This window comes from Physella acuta, unplaced genomic scaffold, assembly GCF_028476545.2.
Source record: "Physella acuta isolate Inbredline_101_S28 unplaced genomic scaffold, ASM2847654v3 ptg000986l, whole genome shotgun sequence".
Classification (NCBI taxonomy): domain Eukaryota; kingdom Metazoa; phylum Mollusca; class Gastropoda; family Physidae; genus Physella; species Physella acuta.
In genome coordinates this window covers 23327-36618 of record NW_026732503.1, presented here as the reverse complement: position 1 = coordinate 36618, position 13292 = coordinate 23327, and the positions used below count along the sequence as shown (strand labels likewise).

The 13292-nt window shown below is 38.1% G+C and overlaps 1 protein-coding gene across 1 annotated transcript; it reads left to right on the top strand.

The window, feature by feature from the left end:
- Nucleotides 1–2293: 2293 nt before the first annotated feature.
- LOC131954255 (protein YIPF5) lies at nucleotides 2294–4730 on the top strand. The gene is made up of 4 exons (XM_059317832.1): nucleotides 2294–2419; nucleotides 3866–3988; nucleotides 4386–4567; nucleotides 4674–4730. Exons 2-4 carry the CDS (start codon nucleotides 3885–3887, stop codon nucleotides 4715–4717), a joined length of 330 nt encoding a protein of 109 aa, XP_059173815.1. The 5' UTR covers nucleotides 2294–2419; nucleotides 3866–3884; the 3' UTR covers nucleotides 4718–4730.
- Nucleotides 4731–13292: the final 8562 nt, after the last annotated feature.

The window sequence follows — 13292 nt, the reverse complement described above, 5'->3', positions numbered from 1 at the left end:
CTTTATGTTTCCTGAACTTGGCTTTATGTTTCCTGACCTGGCTTTATGTTTCCTGACCTTTATGTTTCCTGACCCTTATGTTTCCTGACCTTGGCTTTATGTTTCCTGACCTCGACTTTATGTTTCCTGACCCTGGCTTTATGTTTCCTGACCTCGACTTTATGTTTCCTGACCTCGGCTTTATGTTTCCTGACCTCGACTTTATGTTTCCTGACCTCGGCTTTATGTTTCCTGACCTCGACTTTATGTTTCCTGACCTCGACTTTATGTTTCCTGACCTCGGCTTTATGTTTCCTGACCTCGACTTTATGTTTCCTGACCTCGACTTTATGTTTCCTGACCTCGGGTTTGTTTCCTGACCTTTATGTTTCCAGAGCTTTATGTTTCCTGACCCTTATTTTTCCTGACCTTTATGTTTCCTGACATCGGCTTTTTGTTTCCTGACCTTTATGTTTCCTGATCTTTATGTTTCTTGACCTTTGTGTTACCTGACCTTTATGTTTCCTAACCTCTGCTTTATGTTTCCTGAACTTTATTTTCTTGAACTCACCTTGATATGGGATGGTGTGGTCACATTTACTTTCCCTAACCTGAGTCAGGTACCCATCAGAGTTCAGTAGACTCAGTGACATCCTGCAGTGTTTATCTAGGACCGAGATCCGAACTGTAAACTCTCGGACTAGCAGTCGAGCACTCAACTACCCCGACTAGCAGTCCCATTAAACAGAGATAAGAACATCTTTTACGCGCTGTTCTGACCTAAAAAGCAGTAAGTAAATATGGGTAGAAGTCTAGCATTTTCTGGAGGTGGGTAATTGAGTCGAACATGTCAAATTTCCCGCTTGTGAGCTATAAATAATCATAAAACACATCACCAGAGTCGATAAAGCTAATGTACATTATCAGCTAAACATTGTTTTAAACAGGCTTTAGAATTAGTATGTATGCCAATTCATCTCTTCCCCTTGGATCCACCATTCGGTTAAGTTTTGAGAAACGCGGTGTCCCAAGACCAGAGGCGTAGCGAGGGGGGGGGGGGCGGATAGTGCGGACCGCACCGGGTGACACCATTTAGGGGGGGGGGGGTGACACCAAGGCAAAAAAAATAGCAAAATATATAGAGAAAAACTTGAGGGGGGGTGCAAATCAAAAGTTTGAGGGGGTGGGGTGCAAATCGAAAATTTGAAAGTTTGTCCCCGGGAAGGGTCGCTATGCCTCTGGGGGGTGACACCATTAAGTGCCGCACCGGGTGACACCCGACCTCGCTACGCCACTGCCCAAGACCAATTTCCCCCCAGCCGTGATTTACCCTTTTTCAAGAATACCTAAGATCAGAGTTTCTTCCAGACATCTTTTCGTGGCGCCCTCCCCCAAGAACGTCTACCCCCCCCACCCCCCCCCCCCCCACCCCGGGAAATTTTAGTCCGCCCTGGAAGAAACTCTGCCTACTGTATTTTGTCCTATTAGTAATGAGAACGTATAGTCATTAGAATATGATTAGATCAAATTAGATTAAATTACACACCGAATCGGTTAATGTCCTACTTTAGTTTATGGGCACGGGTGGGGTGTGTGTTAGAAAAGCAGTGTTTCTTCCAGACTTTTTTCTCCGGGGGGGGGCACTTGAAATCTTCCGGGGGGGCGGTAAACTTTCTTCGGGGGGGCGGACACTGTTAAAAGTATATATTTTCTATATAAATTATATAAATTTCATTTCGTTCGGGGGGGCGGTAAAAAAATTTCGGGGGGGGGGGCTTCGCCCCCCCGAAGAGATGCCTGGAAGAAACTCTGTAGAAAAGGGGTTAGGTCCCGATCTCTGGATCTCAAACCACAAACCTTTCAGTTTTTTTAATCCCTCAGCCAAGATCAGTGTTGAATTTATTCTACTGACTAACAAAAAAGTTTTATTTTTAATTACTTTAAACAACGAAATTTTAAAAAGTGTCAACATGTAAACAGCAACAACACACAAAAATAATTATTTAGTCCAAGACTTGGATAAAGAGATTAGGATATAGATCTATAAGCATTAAAGTGACATAACTTAATAATTCTTTCAAGGATAAACAGTGAGGGTAGATGTTGTTAAGCTCTGTTAATTACAACAATGGAAACGTAATATTTATATTTAAATTTATTTTCTGTTATACCTCATAATTCCAAAATATCTTACTTCCCCCCCCCCCCCCCACCCCCCATTTATTGATGTGTGCGTCTTTTTTTTTTTCTTTGACGACCATTTAAATTACAAAATTTATTTAAGAATCGAGATCAATCTAGATCTAGATCTATATTTTTAATAATCACAAAACGGGTTTCGCTTTGTTGCGGTAATTAAAATTACCTTTCGCTTCTTACGTACACAAAACATTTTCGTATCGTTTTTTAAGGAAACAAAATAAGGATAGCCAACAGGCTGGTAAGAAATAGATCTAGAATATAACTTCAATAAAAGTAAAAGAAAACGTTAATTAACTTGTGTACAATATTGTTTTATTACTTACACCGCTTTAAAACATATAGATCTAGATCTAGCTAACTTGTTTAATTTTTTTTTAAAACTAGAATCTAGAATAGATCTAGATCTAAGTCTAGATCTAGATCTAGATCTAGATTCCAGATCTAGACTAGCTACGAGAGCTCAGAGTCACTGTTTTTGTATTGAACTGTATTCAAATATCTGTAACAGTGTAACAGAGTCACTAACAGAGTGTAACAGTACCTAACTAAACTTTAGTTTAGTAAAATAAAAGTAAAACTAACTAAAGTTAAGTAACTTCACCAGTAACTTTGTATTGTATAAAGTAGATTTAGAAAACTAGTCTAGATCGAGTAGTTAGACCTAGATCTAGAATCTTAGTAGACCCTTTTTTCTGTCGTCTCTGGACGGGTGCACCTCTCTAGGTCTAGACTAGATCACTCGATTAACTAAAGTACTAAAAGTAGGGATGATTTTACTAATTTTTTTTTAGATAATAGATACTGGATTAGACTGGATACTGATGTCCAATAATAGTATCATAATATAATAGAATAAATAGATTCTCCCAAAAAATAGGTGTGTCTGTGTTGGGTTGATAGTATATAACTTAAGTATAAGTATGCCCTATAGATATCTATTATCTAGTTAGTTAGTATTGTAGTCTCGACTAATTTTATGGTTAGAAATTACTATGAAATTAAATTTGGGTTAGGCTTATGGTAGGACCAGGGTTAGGGTTAGCATTGACATTACCAAGCCATGTGTGTATTTAAGTTAATTACCAGTAATGTTGCATCCTTTTTTTAAGAAGATTCTATTATTTGACACTGGTATAAAAATTCCCTCATATAGGCTGATTCTTGCCAGAATAAAACAATGCATTCGCAGTGAAAAAAATATTGCCTCCCTTCATGTTAGTGTTTTTTATGTAATGAGTAATGCAGGCCTATGTATATTTACCCTAATGACAAACCCAATCCTCCCTAACCCTAATGCCTAAAACCTAACCCTATTGCCTAACCCTAATGTCAAACTTCCCTTACACTAATGTCAAACTTCTAAAAAGTTCAACTAACTAGTAAAATAGGAAAAAAGTAAAATAAAAATTCTGTGCTAAAAAAAAAGGAATGGAACCCACGCCACAAAAACAATATATGCCTGATGCGCATCCACTTTGACCATCTGAACAAGCATGACATTGTCAGAAAGTTGAATGTCATATGCAAAGAATAGTTGTGGATATGTGTTTGCTCTGCCTAACCTAGGGTGGTACACAGTTTGGATAGTATATTCTACTATAATGGCTAAATATCGTAGGCCTATATATACTATCATAATAACAATTTAACATGCTTGCAACTTACACTGAATGATTTTCTTTAGGAAAATTATCGCGGAAAAAATGGCTGGATTCAACGAAGAGGAAGGTTTCTATCAGACAAATTTCTATGACAACCAGAATTACGGATTTGATCCCAATGCACAGGCACCATTTGGTCAAGAACCGTAAGTATCTATTTATGTTACCTTCTCTGTTAAATTGAGATAATTGTTTTTTTTATCTTCAGAAAGTGTTTATATTTTACATCTACATTTATCAGCTATTATTCATTTTAAATTATAATTTTTGTGCACTGCTTTAAATTATTGAGGACGGCATAGCGAGAGAGCATATGCGGGTTCAAATCAGTAGCATGTCCCTGTGTCCAACCATCTCTGAAAGGTACCTAACTCACATTAGGGAATATAAAAGTGCTGATCACACTATCCCTTCATATTCCGAGGTCCCAGAAACAGGTGAACTCTACTTTATTTGCCCCATGGACCGTCAGTTTTGAAAAAGAAACTTAATTCTTTTTCTTTATTAAAATATTGATCAAAGTAAGTTGGGTTTTCTTTTCAGACAATTTGGGCAGTTTGATTACAATCAGGGCTATACCAAAGGCTCTACGTTTGGCGGAGATGCTGGTTTTGGAGCGGATCAAAGCTCATACACTGGGTCTATCCTGACCCCCAACGCTATGGCTTACACAGATAAAACAGTAGGTGGAGACACTGAAGAAGATGAACCTCCACTGCTAGAAGGTGAGTTTGCTGCACTTCTTTCAAAGTTGTCATTTTTTGTGAATTATGAAAACGTATATTTAAAATATTTAAAATAAAATTTAAAATATTTCGTTTTTTTTCCTAGAATTAGGAGTTAACTTTGACCACATCGTACAAAAGGTAAGTTAATTTTATTTACCTGTGTTATTGAAAACTCACTTTTTTCTTTGAATACAATACTTTTGCTCTCACATCTTTTTCAAACATCTAATGATTGAACTTAAATTATGTATATATCCACAACACACGCCTTCTCTTTTGAATAATAAATAAACAAATTAAATTTATTAAATAAAATTTCATAAGCGTTATGTCATAAACTAATAACACTCTTACATGAAAAGTTATCTCAAGCATTTTAATACTGCTTACATACAAGTTTGCAACGAACAACAAATTTAGTATGTTAAAGGGAATTAACCTATACATTTGTTACTGTATTTTTTTATCATGGCTATTTCCCCTGTGAGTAAAAAATATTTGTTAATTGTAATTGAACTAATTTTTTTACATGCGCGGTACATAGTACACTCATACCGTTTACATTGCAGAACAAATTAGAACTAATTTTAAGAGAAATTTTGTAATCTATTATAAATTATAACCATATCAAGTATCTTTTGAGTGGGCTTTATATTAATTTTTCTTCACTAATATTTTTACTGTTCAAAAACCTTTGTCAAGTATTTAACATAACCTAATCTATAGAATATATTGATGAATTTTTAAACTTCTCAAGTTTAATGTCACTGGTTTTTAAAAAAAAATAATTATTTAATTAGATTCATTCATTTAACAAATTTTTTCTCTGTTCTGCTTTAATGGTATTTTTTTAATTTAATATACATCTTGCACAAAAGGGTGAATTTATGTTATAGCAGAAGTTATAAGTCGTTAATAAGACAGTGTGACACATTTGTTAATCCGTCAATCAGGGGGGATGATCTTGCACAACTTTGCCTTCGGCGTGAAGGTTCTTGCTATGTTACGTTTTTTTAATGCGTGAGTGGTTTCCCCTACCTTGAGTGGTTTCCCTTACCTTCGTAGGAAATAAAAAAAAAACTTTCAGCCTTCCTTTGATGAAACCTCTCGTGCCGAAATAACATTGAGTAGCGCTGAGGAACGGATGTGGTTAATGTCATTTGTGACATTCAATGAAATAACAGCCAATGACCTTCTGGCTAGAGTTAGTTAACTTGGTCAGAGTTACCGTTCTTTGCTTTTCTATGCTCACTAAAAATATACTTTCATGATTTATTTTCTTCGTGATTAATTTATGTAAAAAAATAAAAATTGAGTCGGCGATAAACAGTAAAATAAAAGTTGAGCTTAATTTGAAACTATTCACTGGAATTGAATTATGAGAATGTCTGTGGGGGGAAAAAATAATTAATTAGTCCATGTTATTTGTTGATCATAAAAGTCTTTTACTGTAATTACTGTTTAGTCTTTCCTGTGTTCAGCCTTGTTTGCTACGTTCTCTCGTGATACCCATTTGCAGTTCTTATAAAAACATCAACAGGACACTACAGCTGATGTGGCTGTGGGGGTTAAGGCTAACGTTAGGGTCAGGGCTAGGGTTAGGGACGGGGTAAGGTTATTCATGTAAACATAATAAACTTGTCTGAATCACTCATATCTACCCAAACCCTTCCCATACTCGCCATCTGAGAGGAGAAAGCTGGAGTGCAACGAATATTTTGTGCGTGGTGTTCTAAAAGTCCTATACACAGGCACATTATGTTTCTACAAAATGACCGCGCGGCTTAGAGGCAACATGCCCTTACACGTGCCTTCTTAGCTACTTAAATAATGAGACTTACGACTAGTGCTTTGTTGGCATCAATACTTTCAATTAATTTAACATTTTATTATGGTTATTGCGTTTAAATTCAGCTTGCGAGCAAATGTTTTTCGATAGAGAAGAAATAAAGTGGAAGTGAGTTTCTCTATACTGTGTGTAACACAGCAGTAGATGTAAGGGTTGGGGTGACACTATTCCCGCCGAATAGAATCGTGATGTAGAAATTGTAGGTACGTTTGTGGCAAAACAGCTCTTTTTTTTAACACTTAGAGGTGAAATGTTTTTCGAATATGAGACTACGAGAATAAATTAATAAAAACCAAAGGTTTTTGAGAAACCGGAAATAGAGTACCACGTCCGGTTACCGGAAATCGATCAAAAGATCAAATAAATCTATTTCTATGAAATTTCGTCAAGATGATTGAAGTTATTATGTCAACACACACACACAGATACCAACATACAGACACTATATCAAAACTGGGTTCACCGACTCAAAAAGGTGTAAAACGTCAAGATGTCTACATTTTTGTTTCGATTTTGCCTACGATTACAATACTGCCCCACTCTATTCCGTATTCGGATTCGGGAAAAAATAAAAAATAAAAATAGCCTGTCAATACCGCTGGATGAACCCAAGGCATGGACGACATGTTAACTCCAGCCTCTTCATTAACCTACAGCATGCACGTCCATCTTAGCTCACCCACCTCGCTCATCAAATGCTCATCCCCCCCCCCCCCCCCACATTACTTTCTCTGCCGGCCTGATTCCACCAATCCTCTTCCCTTCATCCTCCTCCTCATCCATCACCATCCTCCCTCCCACTCACCCCCCCCCCACCCTGCACATTAGACTACCCACCTGACGTGACCGACTCAGGTTTCTCCATGTCGTTTGTAACCTGTCGCTCACCTGCTCATGGCGTCACAGGCTGGTCGCCATGACACCCAGCAGCTTCTCTCACTGCTGGGTGGGCGGCTTCCAGTCGAGCGTTGTCATGGTAACCTAAACTTAGCGCTTTTAATACGAGAAAATATGTTTTTTTTTTTTTAAATTTTCCGTTTTCAACGCGAGCGATTCCAGATTAATGTATATTGGACATAATGATATATTTGCGAGTTAACTCTCTTTCTACCTCCAAAAACTAAAACCAACATAACACATAAATTCTAAACCATAATATCGTATGTTATGCTTGCGTTTTAGCTCATGTATATTGTCTGCATTAGTGACGTCTATTGTGGAAACCAGTTAATCATTATTTAGATGTCTATGTTTGCTTTCGTTTGTTTATTCTTTTCACGTCCTTCGTGTTTTGTAAAAAAAATGGTTTTCAATCTAGTAATATGTTTCATTGCCCTTTCGAGAAAAAAATATTTTCTGTTCTAATGATATTTGTGATTGCCTTTTTCCAAAAAAAAAAAGATAAAAGTTTATACGCAAGGCGGCGAGCAAAATTTGTTATTTAAATAAAAAAATCCTTGTAGAAAAAATGTGTGTATAATGTGTACATTCTTCTGTGGCCGTCCTATGCACTATGTTGAATGTCGCCAACGGGGCCGCTATGGCGTCCGTAAAGCTATGTTCAATTTAGGTAATAGACGCTGAGCTTAAACTTAGCGATTTTCTCATGGCGATGCACTTCCGGTATATATCCTTTTTTTTACGACATACGGCCATTTTTTTTTTCAAGCCTCGAGGCATCCTTGTCTCCAATGGCGTGGCTAATGTAAGGACTAATTAAATTCTTTTTTTTTTTTACATTAAATATACCCGAGGGAAGGAGAAACAGGTTTTATTTTTATTTATCTGTTTTTGTGTTAGAATATTCTATCTGATTCTGCGTAATATCTAGATCTGTATATATACATTGTTGTAAGGATAAGAATTAGAAGAAATATTCCAAGATTAAATCCCCTCGGTAAATAATTATTTTCTATAAAAAAATGCTAATTGGCTTACTTAGATTAAAATGATGCATTTAATTTTGAGCCCATAAAAATGGAATTAAAAATGGTTTCAGGTTACTCATTAAACATAATGAAGAAAACATCAGCTAGATTAGTTTTTGTTTGATCGCGTTTATGTAAAAAAAAAATATGTTTGTTTAGAAGTCAAATTAAATTCAACATCGTAATAGTTAGGGTGCCCCAGGCGTTGCTATGGTGATGGTGACTAAGATTGTTGTGGTGCCAAATATTATGGGCACAGAACCAGGCATTGCTAACGTGATAGTTGTGGTATCATATTGTTAGTAAGGGTCCAGACGTTGCTATGGTGATATTTGTGGTACCATATTTTGGGTATAGGCGTTGCTATGGTGATAGTTGTGGTACCATATTGTGGGTACATACGTTGCTATGGTGATAGTTGTGGTCCCATATTGTGGGTAGAGGCGTTGCTATGGTGATAGTTGTGGTACCATATTGTGAGTACAGACGTTGCTATGGTGATAGTTGTGGTACCATATTGTGGGTAGAGGCGTTGCTATGGTGATAGTTGTGGTACCATATTGTGAGTACAGACGTTGCTATGGTGATAGTTATGGCACCATATTGTGGGTACAGACCCAGGCGTTGCTATGGTGATACCAACAGTTATGGTGCCCTATTGTCTAAGCACGCACGTAGCCCCCTCCCACACCTTTAAACATCAAACAAACATCTCCGTACTTTACTTAAGCTATAAAAACACAGCTTTAAAAAAGCTAAAAACACATTATGAAACAATGGATCTAAGCCTCGGTGCTGACAGTACCGTTTTCTTTCAAATATCACATTGTTGTTTATACTTGTTCGTTTTTGATGAGTTTACTGTTTAGTTTTTTTTAAATATCGAACTAAAGCAACAGCTAAACAAAGATAGACCCCCCCCCCACCCACCTTGTATACTTGAGTTTCTACTCTTTACAATATAAGGATTTGGCACCTTTTCACTTGAAGAAATAGCTGTCAGTCCAGGTCTTTATCAGGGCGAATACCGACGCGCTTCGGCTACTGTGCTTGCATTACCATGAACAAAGATTCGCCGACGTTTGAATAACTGAACACACACACAGATACACGCATACACACACAAGGAATATCGATCTCCTCATTGGAAAAAATCGATGCACTTTCCACTCTGTTTATCGATTCTCTCTAATTACACCAAAAAAAAAAAAGAAAAAGAAAAAAAAAGCCCACTTTGGAATCGGATAATTTTAGAGCTAATGAAAAGAAGCGTCTGGTGATTTATGTAGCGGAGAAACCTATTTCAATAACGATATCTGGTTTGTTTCTGCATACAAATATTGTTATCAATCTCCTTAATATTTCGTAAAAAATATTAATTGGAACTGGTCTTTACAAATTTTTAGGTGATAAAGGTATATTTCCTTGAAGCTTAATATCCATTATGCATCCAAATCTATTTTAATGAATGTTTACCGTGTGTTAAAGATCAACAAATATCTCACTAATTGTATATCCAGATAACGATGGATACTACTCTAGTCTATCCACTGGCCCTTGGATCTCACCACTCATTTATCCAGATTCTTGGGTATTTATCTTGTTCTTCAATAATATTTTTCCTGTTTGTATCCCCTACTCAATGGTACCTCTCTTGTGGATCCACATCCCTGTAGTATTTCTTCTTTACAACCATAATTTCGTATACATTTTGTTTTTCGTTAGTTAATTTTTCCATAAATTTTACTCCTCTATATCCAGACTACCATAGATCTTTCTCCCCATGTATCCACATTTATTGTCATCATCTCCCCCCGTTCGTGACAAAGATGCAGATGAAGTAGAGTTCATCTGTTTAGGGATAGTGTGGCCACCGCTATGCCCAGCCGCCTTTGTTTCCCTAACGTTATTCAAGTACCTATCGGAGTTGGGTGGACTCAAGGGCGTCATACAGACTCCCGTCCCGGGATCCGAACTCTAGACTTTTTAGGCTAGCAGTCGTAAACTCTACCATTCAACCACTCCGTCCCCAATATCCACATTCTCGTGTCTTGATGTTTTTCTTTGATGAATCTCTACTTAGTTCCCCCCTGTGTGCCCAAATTTTCATGTATATTTCTCTCTTCCTATCCATCCTCTCTATGAATATCTCGCCTCTATGACTAGACCACACTCAAATATTAACGCCCCCCCCCCCCCCCACAACCCCACCCCCATGAACCTTCCCCCTGGTGTGGTCCCCCATCCTAGCAACGTCCCAAACGTGAAGTAGTTTGACACCTCCCCGGGTTTGATGACCATGAATTATTCCCAGTCCTGGTGTCACATTGCTGTTTTACTTTCGCGGTTGTCGTTAAAAAAAATGGCGACCGGAAGTGGTTGATGGGAAGGTGAGAAGAGCGGCGCGAATAAGGAAATAAATTGCTACTAAATCCATTTAGCCAGCTTGGTGCTATGGCCACCTTTGTATGACGAGGGGAAAGGGGGGGGGGGGGGGGTTCGTGTTATGCTTTTTAAAAGTTCACGTTGGTGTAGAATTTAGTTGTTTTTTGTATACATTAAGTAATAAAAATATCCCACACATTCTGTTGAAATTTGTGTTGCAATGTTTTAGTTCTTGTATTATAATAATAGTAAAAGAAATAATAAATCTCCGATTCAGTGAGTTTTCGCTTGAGGGGATTATCGTCCCTTACGTGAATATTGTGTAATAAAAAAAAACTCATAGATTATGTTGAAAATTGTATTTCGATATTTTGTATTTTGTTTCTTGTACAATACTTTTTTTTTTTTAAAATCTCCGACTTAGTGAGTTTCCGCTTGAGCAGAGTTTCTTCCCTTTTTGAACAGAGTATCGTCCCTTTGAGCTGATTATCGTCCCTTTCGTGAATATTGTGGGCCCTGTAAAACAGCCTATGGCATCCGGCTATGTGGATAAAATGAGCTGTTCCATTCTTACAACGTAATCTCCGTCTGTCCGGCAAAATGTTCATCCCTCCCTACGGCTTTGGGAAGATTACGTGTGACATGGGTTGTTGTTGTTGTTGTTTTTAAAAAAAATGTGATGGCGTGGTTATGGTGTAGAGCGTGTGACCACTTGTCCACATGTCATCATCATCATCAGCAGCATCATTCATGTGGACTCTTTATGGAACATACAAACGCAACCACACTTATCCATTGTACTCGGTTTTCAGCGTATCACCCAAGTTTGGTCCACGACATTCCGGCTGCTTCTGTTTCACTGACAACTGATCTTTTCCAAGTTTGTTTTGGCCTACCTACTTTCCTTCTTGCTTGGAGATTCCAATCTAGTGCCTGTCGAATGGTACTGAGTTCGTGAACTCTTATCATCAGTTTTCAGTTTAAATGCATTTTGGTGATCGGGGACCTGTAGAAAGCGAAATGTATTTTAGCGCACACACCGAATTCTCTTCAACTGAACCAAGCCAAGAAACTCCCCCTCCCCCGAAGACTGACCAAGTCTTGAAAAAAAGGAACTTCAGTTTTCTGTTATATTTCTAACACGCCTGTGTTGCATTATGCTGCTTTTAGTAAAACAAAAACTCGTTCAAGCCACCTTTTGAATATTATTTTCTTTTTGTTGGCCAAATTCAATTTACTGCACATTTTATTCTGTTATCGTCATCGTTCTCAGTAGTTTTTTTTTTTTTTTTTTTTGGGCAACTACAAAAATGAAAACATTTTTTTTGGTCAACAAATACCATTATGAATGTTTTCGAAAAATAAAAATAACCTCTCCTATCAACTGTCAAAACTAAGCTAAAAACATTCTTAAACAAATTTCGTCGGATACTCTCAAAGTCGTGTGATTTTTCTTTTGCTTGTTTATTTTCAAAATAAAGACAAGAAATTTCGTATAGTCTCGGAAGAAAGAAAAAACAAGCCCTTAGCACGTCTGAAGAAAGGCCATTACCCTACATGGCCATCTATTACCAGAGGAGATTTCTGGCCACTCGACGTGACGTCCATCACACGGGATCTCCCGCCATCTGCCCATCTAGAATATTCCCGCCTTTTTTTTTCTTATAAAAAAAAAACCCATTTCCTCATTTACTGGTCTACTGACTATGCTACTTTAGCATTTTAAATTTCATATTTAAATAAATGAAACCAAAAGAGTTTTTATTTTTATTTTTAATGTGTGAAGCTTGTGTTAGAAGTAAACAGCTTCCTCATTCTTTTATAGGCGATATCAGACATTTTGTTTTTTCAATGGCCAGATTTTTACATTAGCTGTTTGAAGGGTGGGGAGTACGGTGTCTGGGTTGAGTAGTAGATGGGTTGTAGTTTATGAATTTTTAATTGTGGAGTGAGGGCCGGTTGGGTCTATTGGAGCGGTGGCCTATCTCGGTGTGGTCTGTGGTCTATCGCGGTGTGGTCTGTGGTCTATCGTGGTGTGGTCTGTGGTCTATCGCGATGTGGTCTGTGGTCTATCGCGGTGTGGTCTGTGGTCTATCGCGGTGTGGTCTGTGGTCTATCGCGGTGTGGTCTGTAGTCTATCGCGGTGTGGTTTGTGGTCTATCGCGGTGTGGTCTATCGCAATGTGGTCTATCGCGGTGTGGTCTGTAGTCTATCGCGGTGTGGTTTGTGGTCTATCGCGGTGTGGTCTATCGCAATGTGGTCTATCGCGGTGTGGTCTGTAGTCTATCGCGGTGTGGTCTGTGGTCTATCGCGATGTGGTCTGTGGTCTATCGTGTGTGGTCTGTGGTCTATCTCGGTGTGGTCTGTGGTCTATCGTGTGTGGTCTGTGGTCTATCGCGGCGTGGTCTGTGGTCTATCGCGGCGTGGTCTGTGGTCTATCGTGTGTGGTCTGTGGTCTATCGCGGCGTGGTCTGTGGTCTATCGCGGTGTTGTCCATTTTCTATCGCGGTGTTGTCCATTTTCTATCGCAGTGTTGTCTGTGGTCTATCGTGTGTGGTCT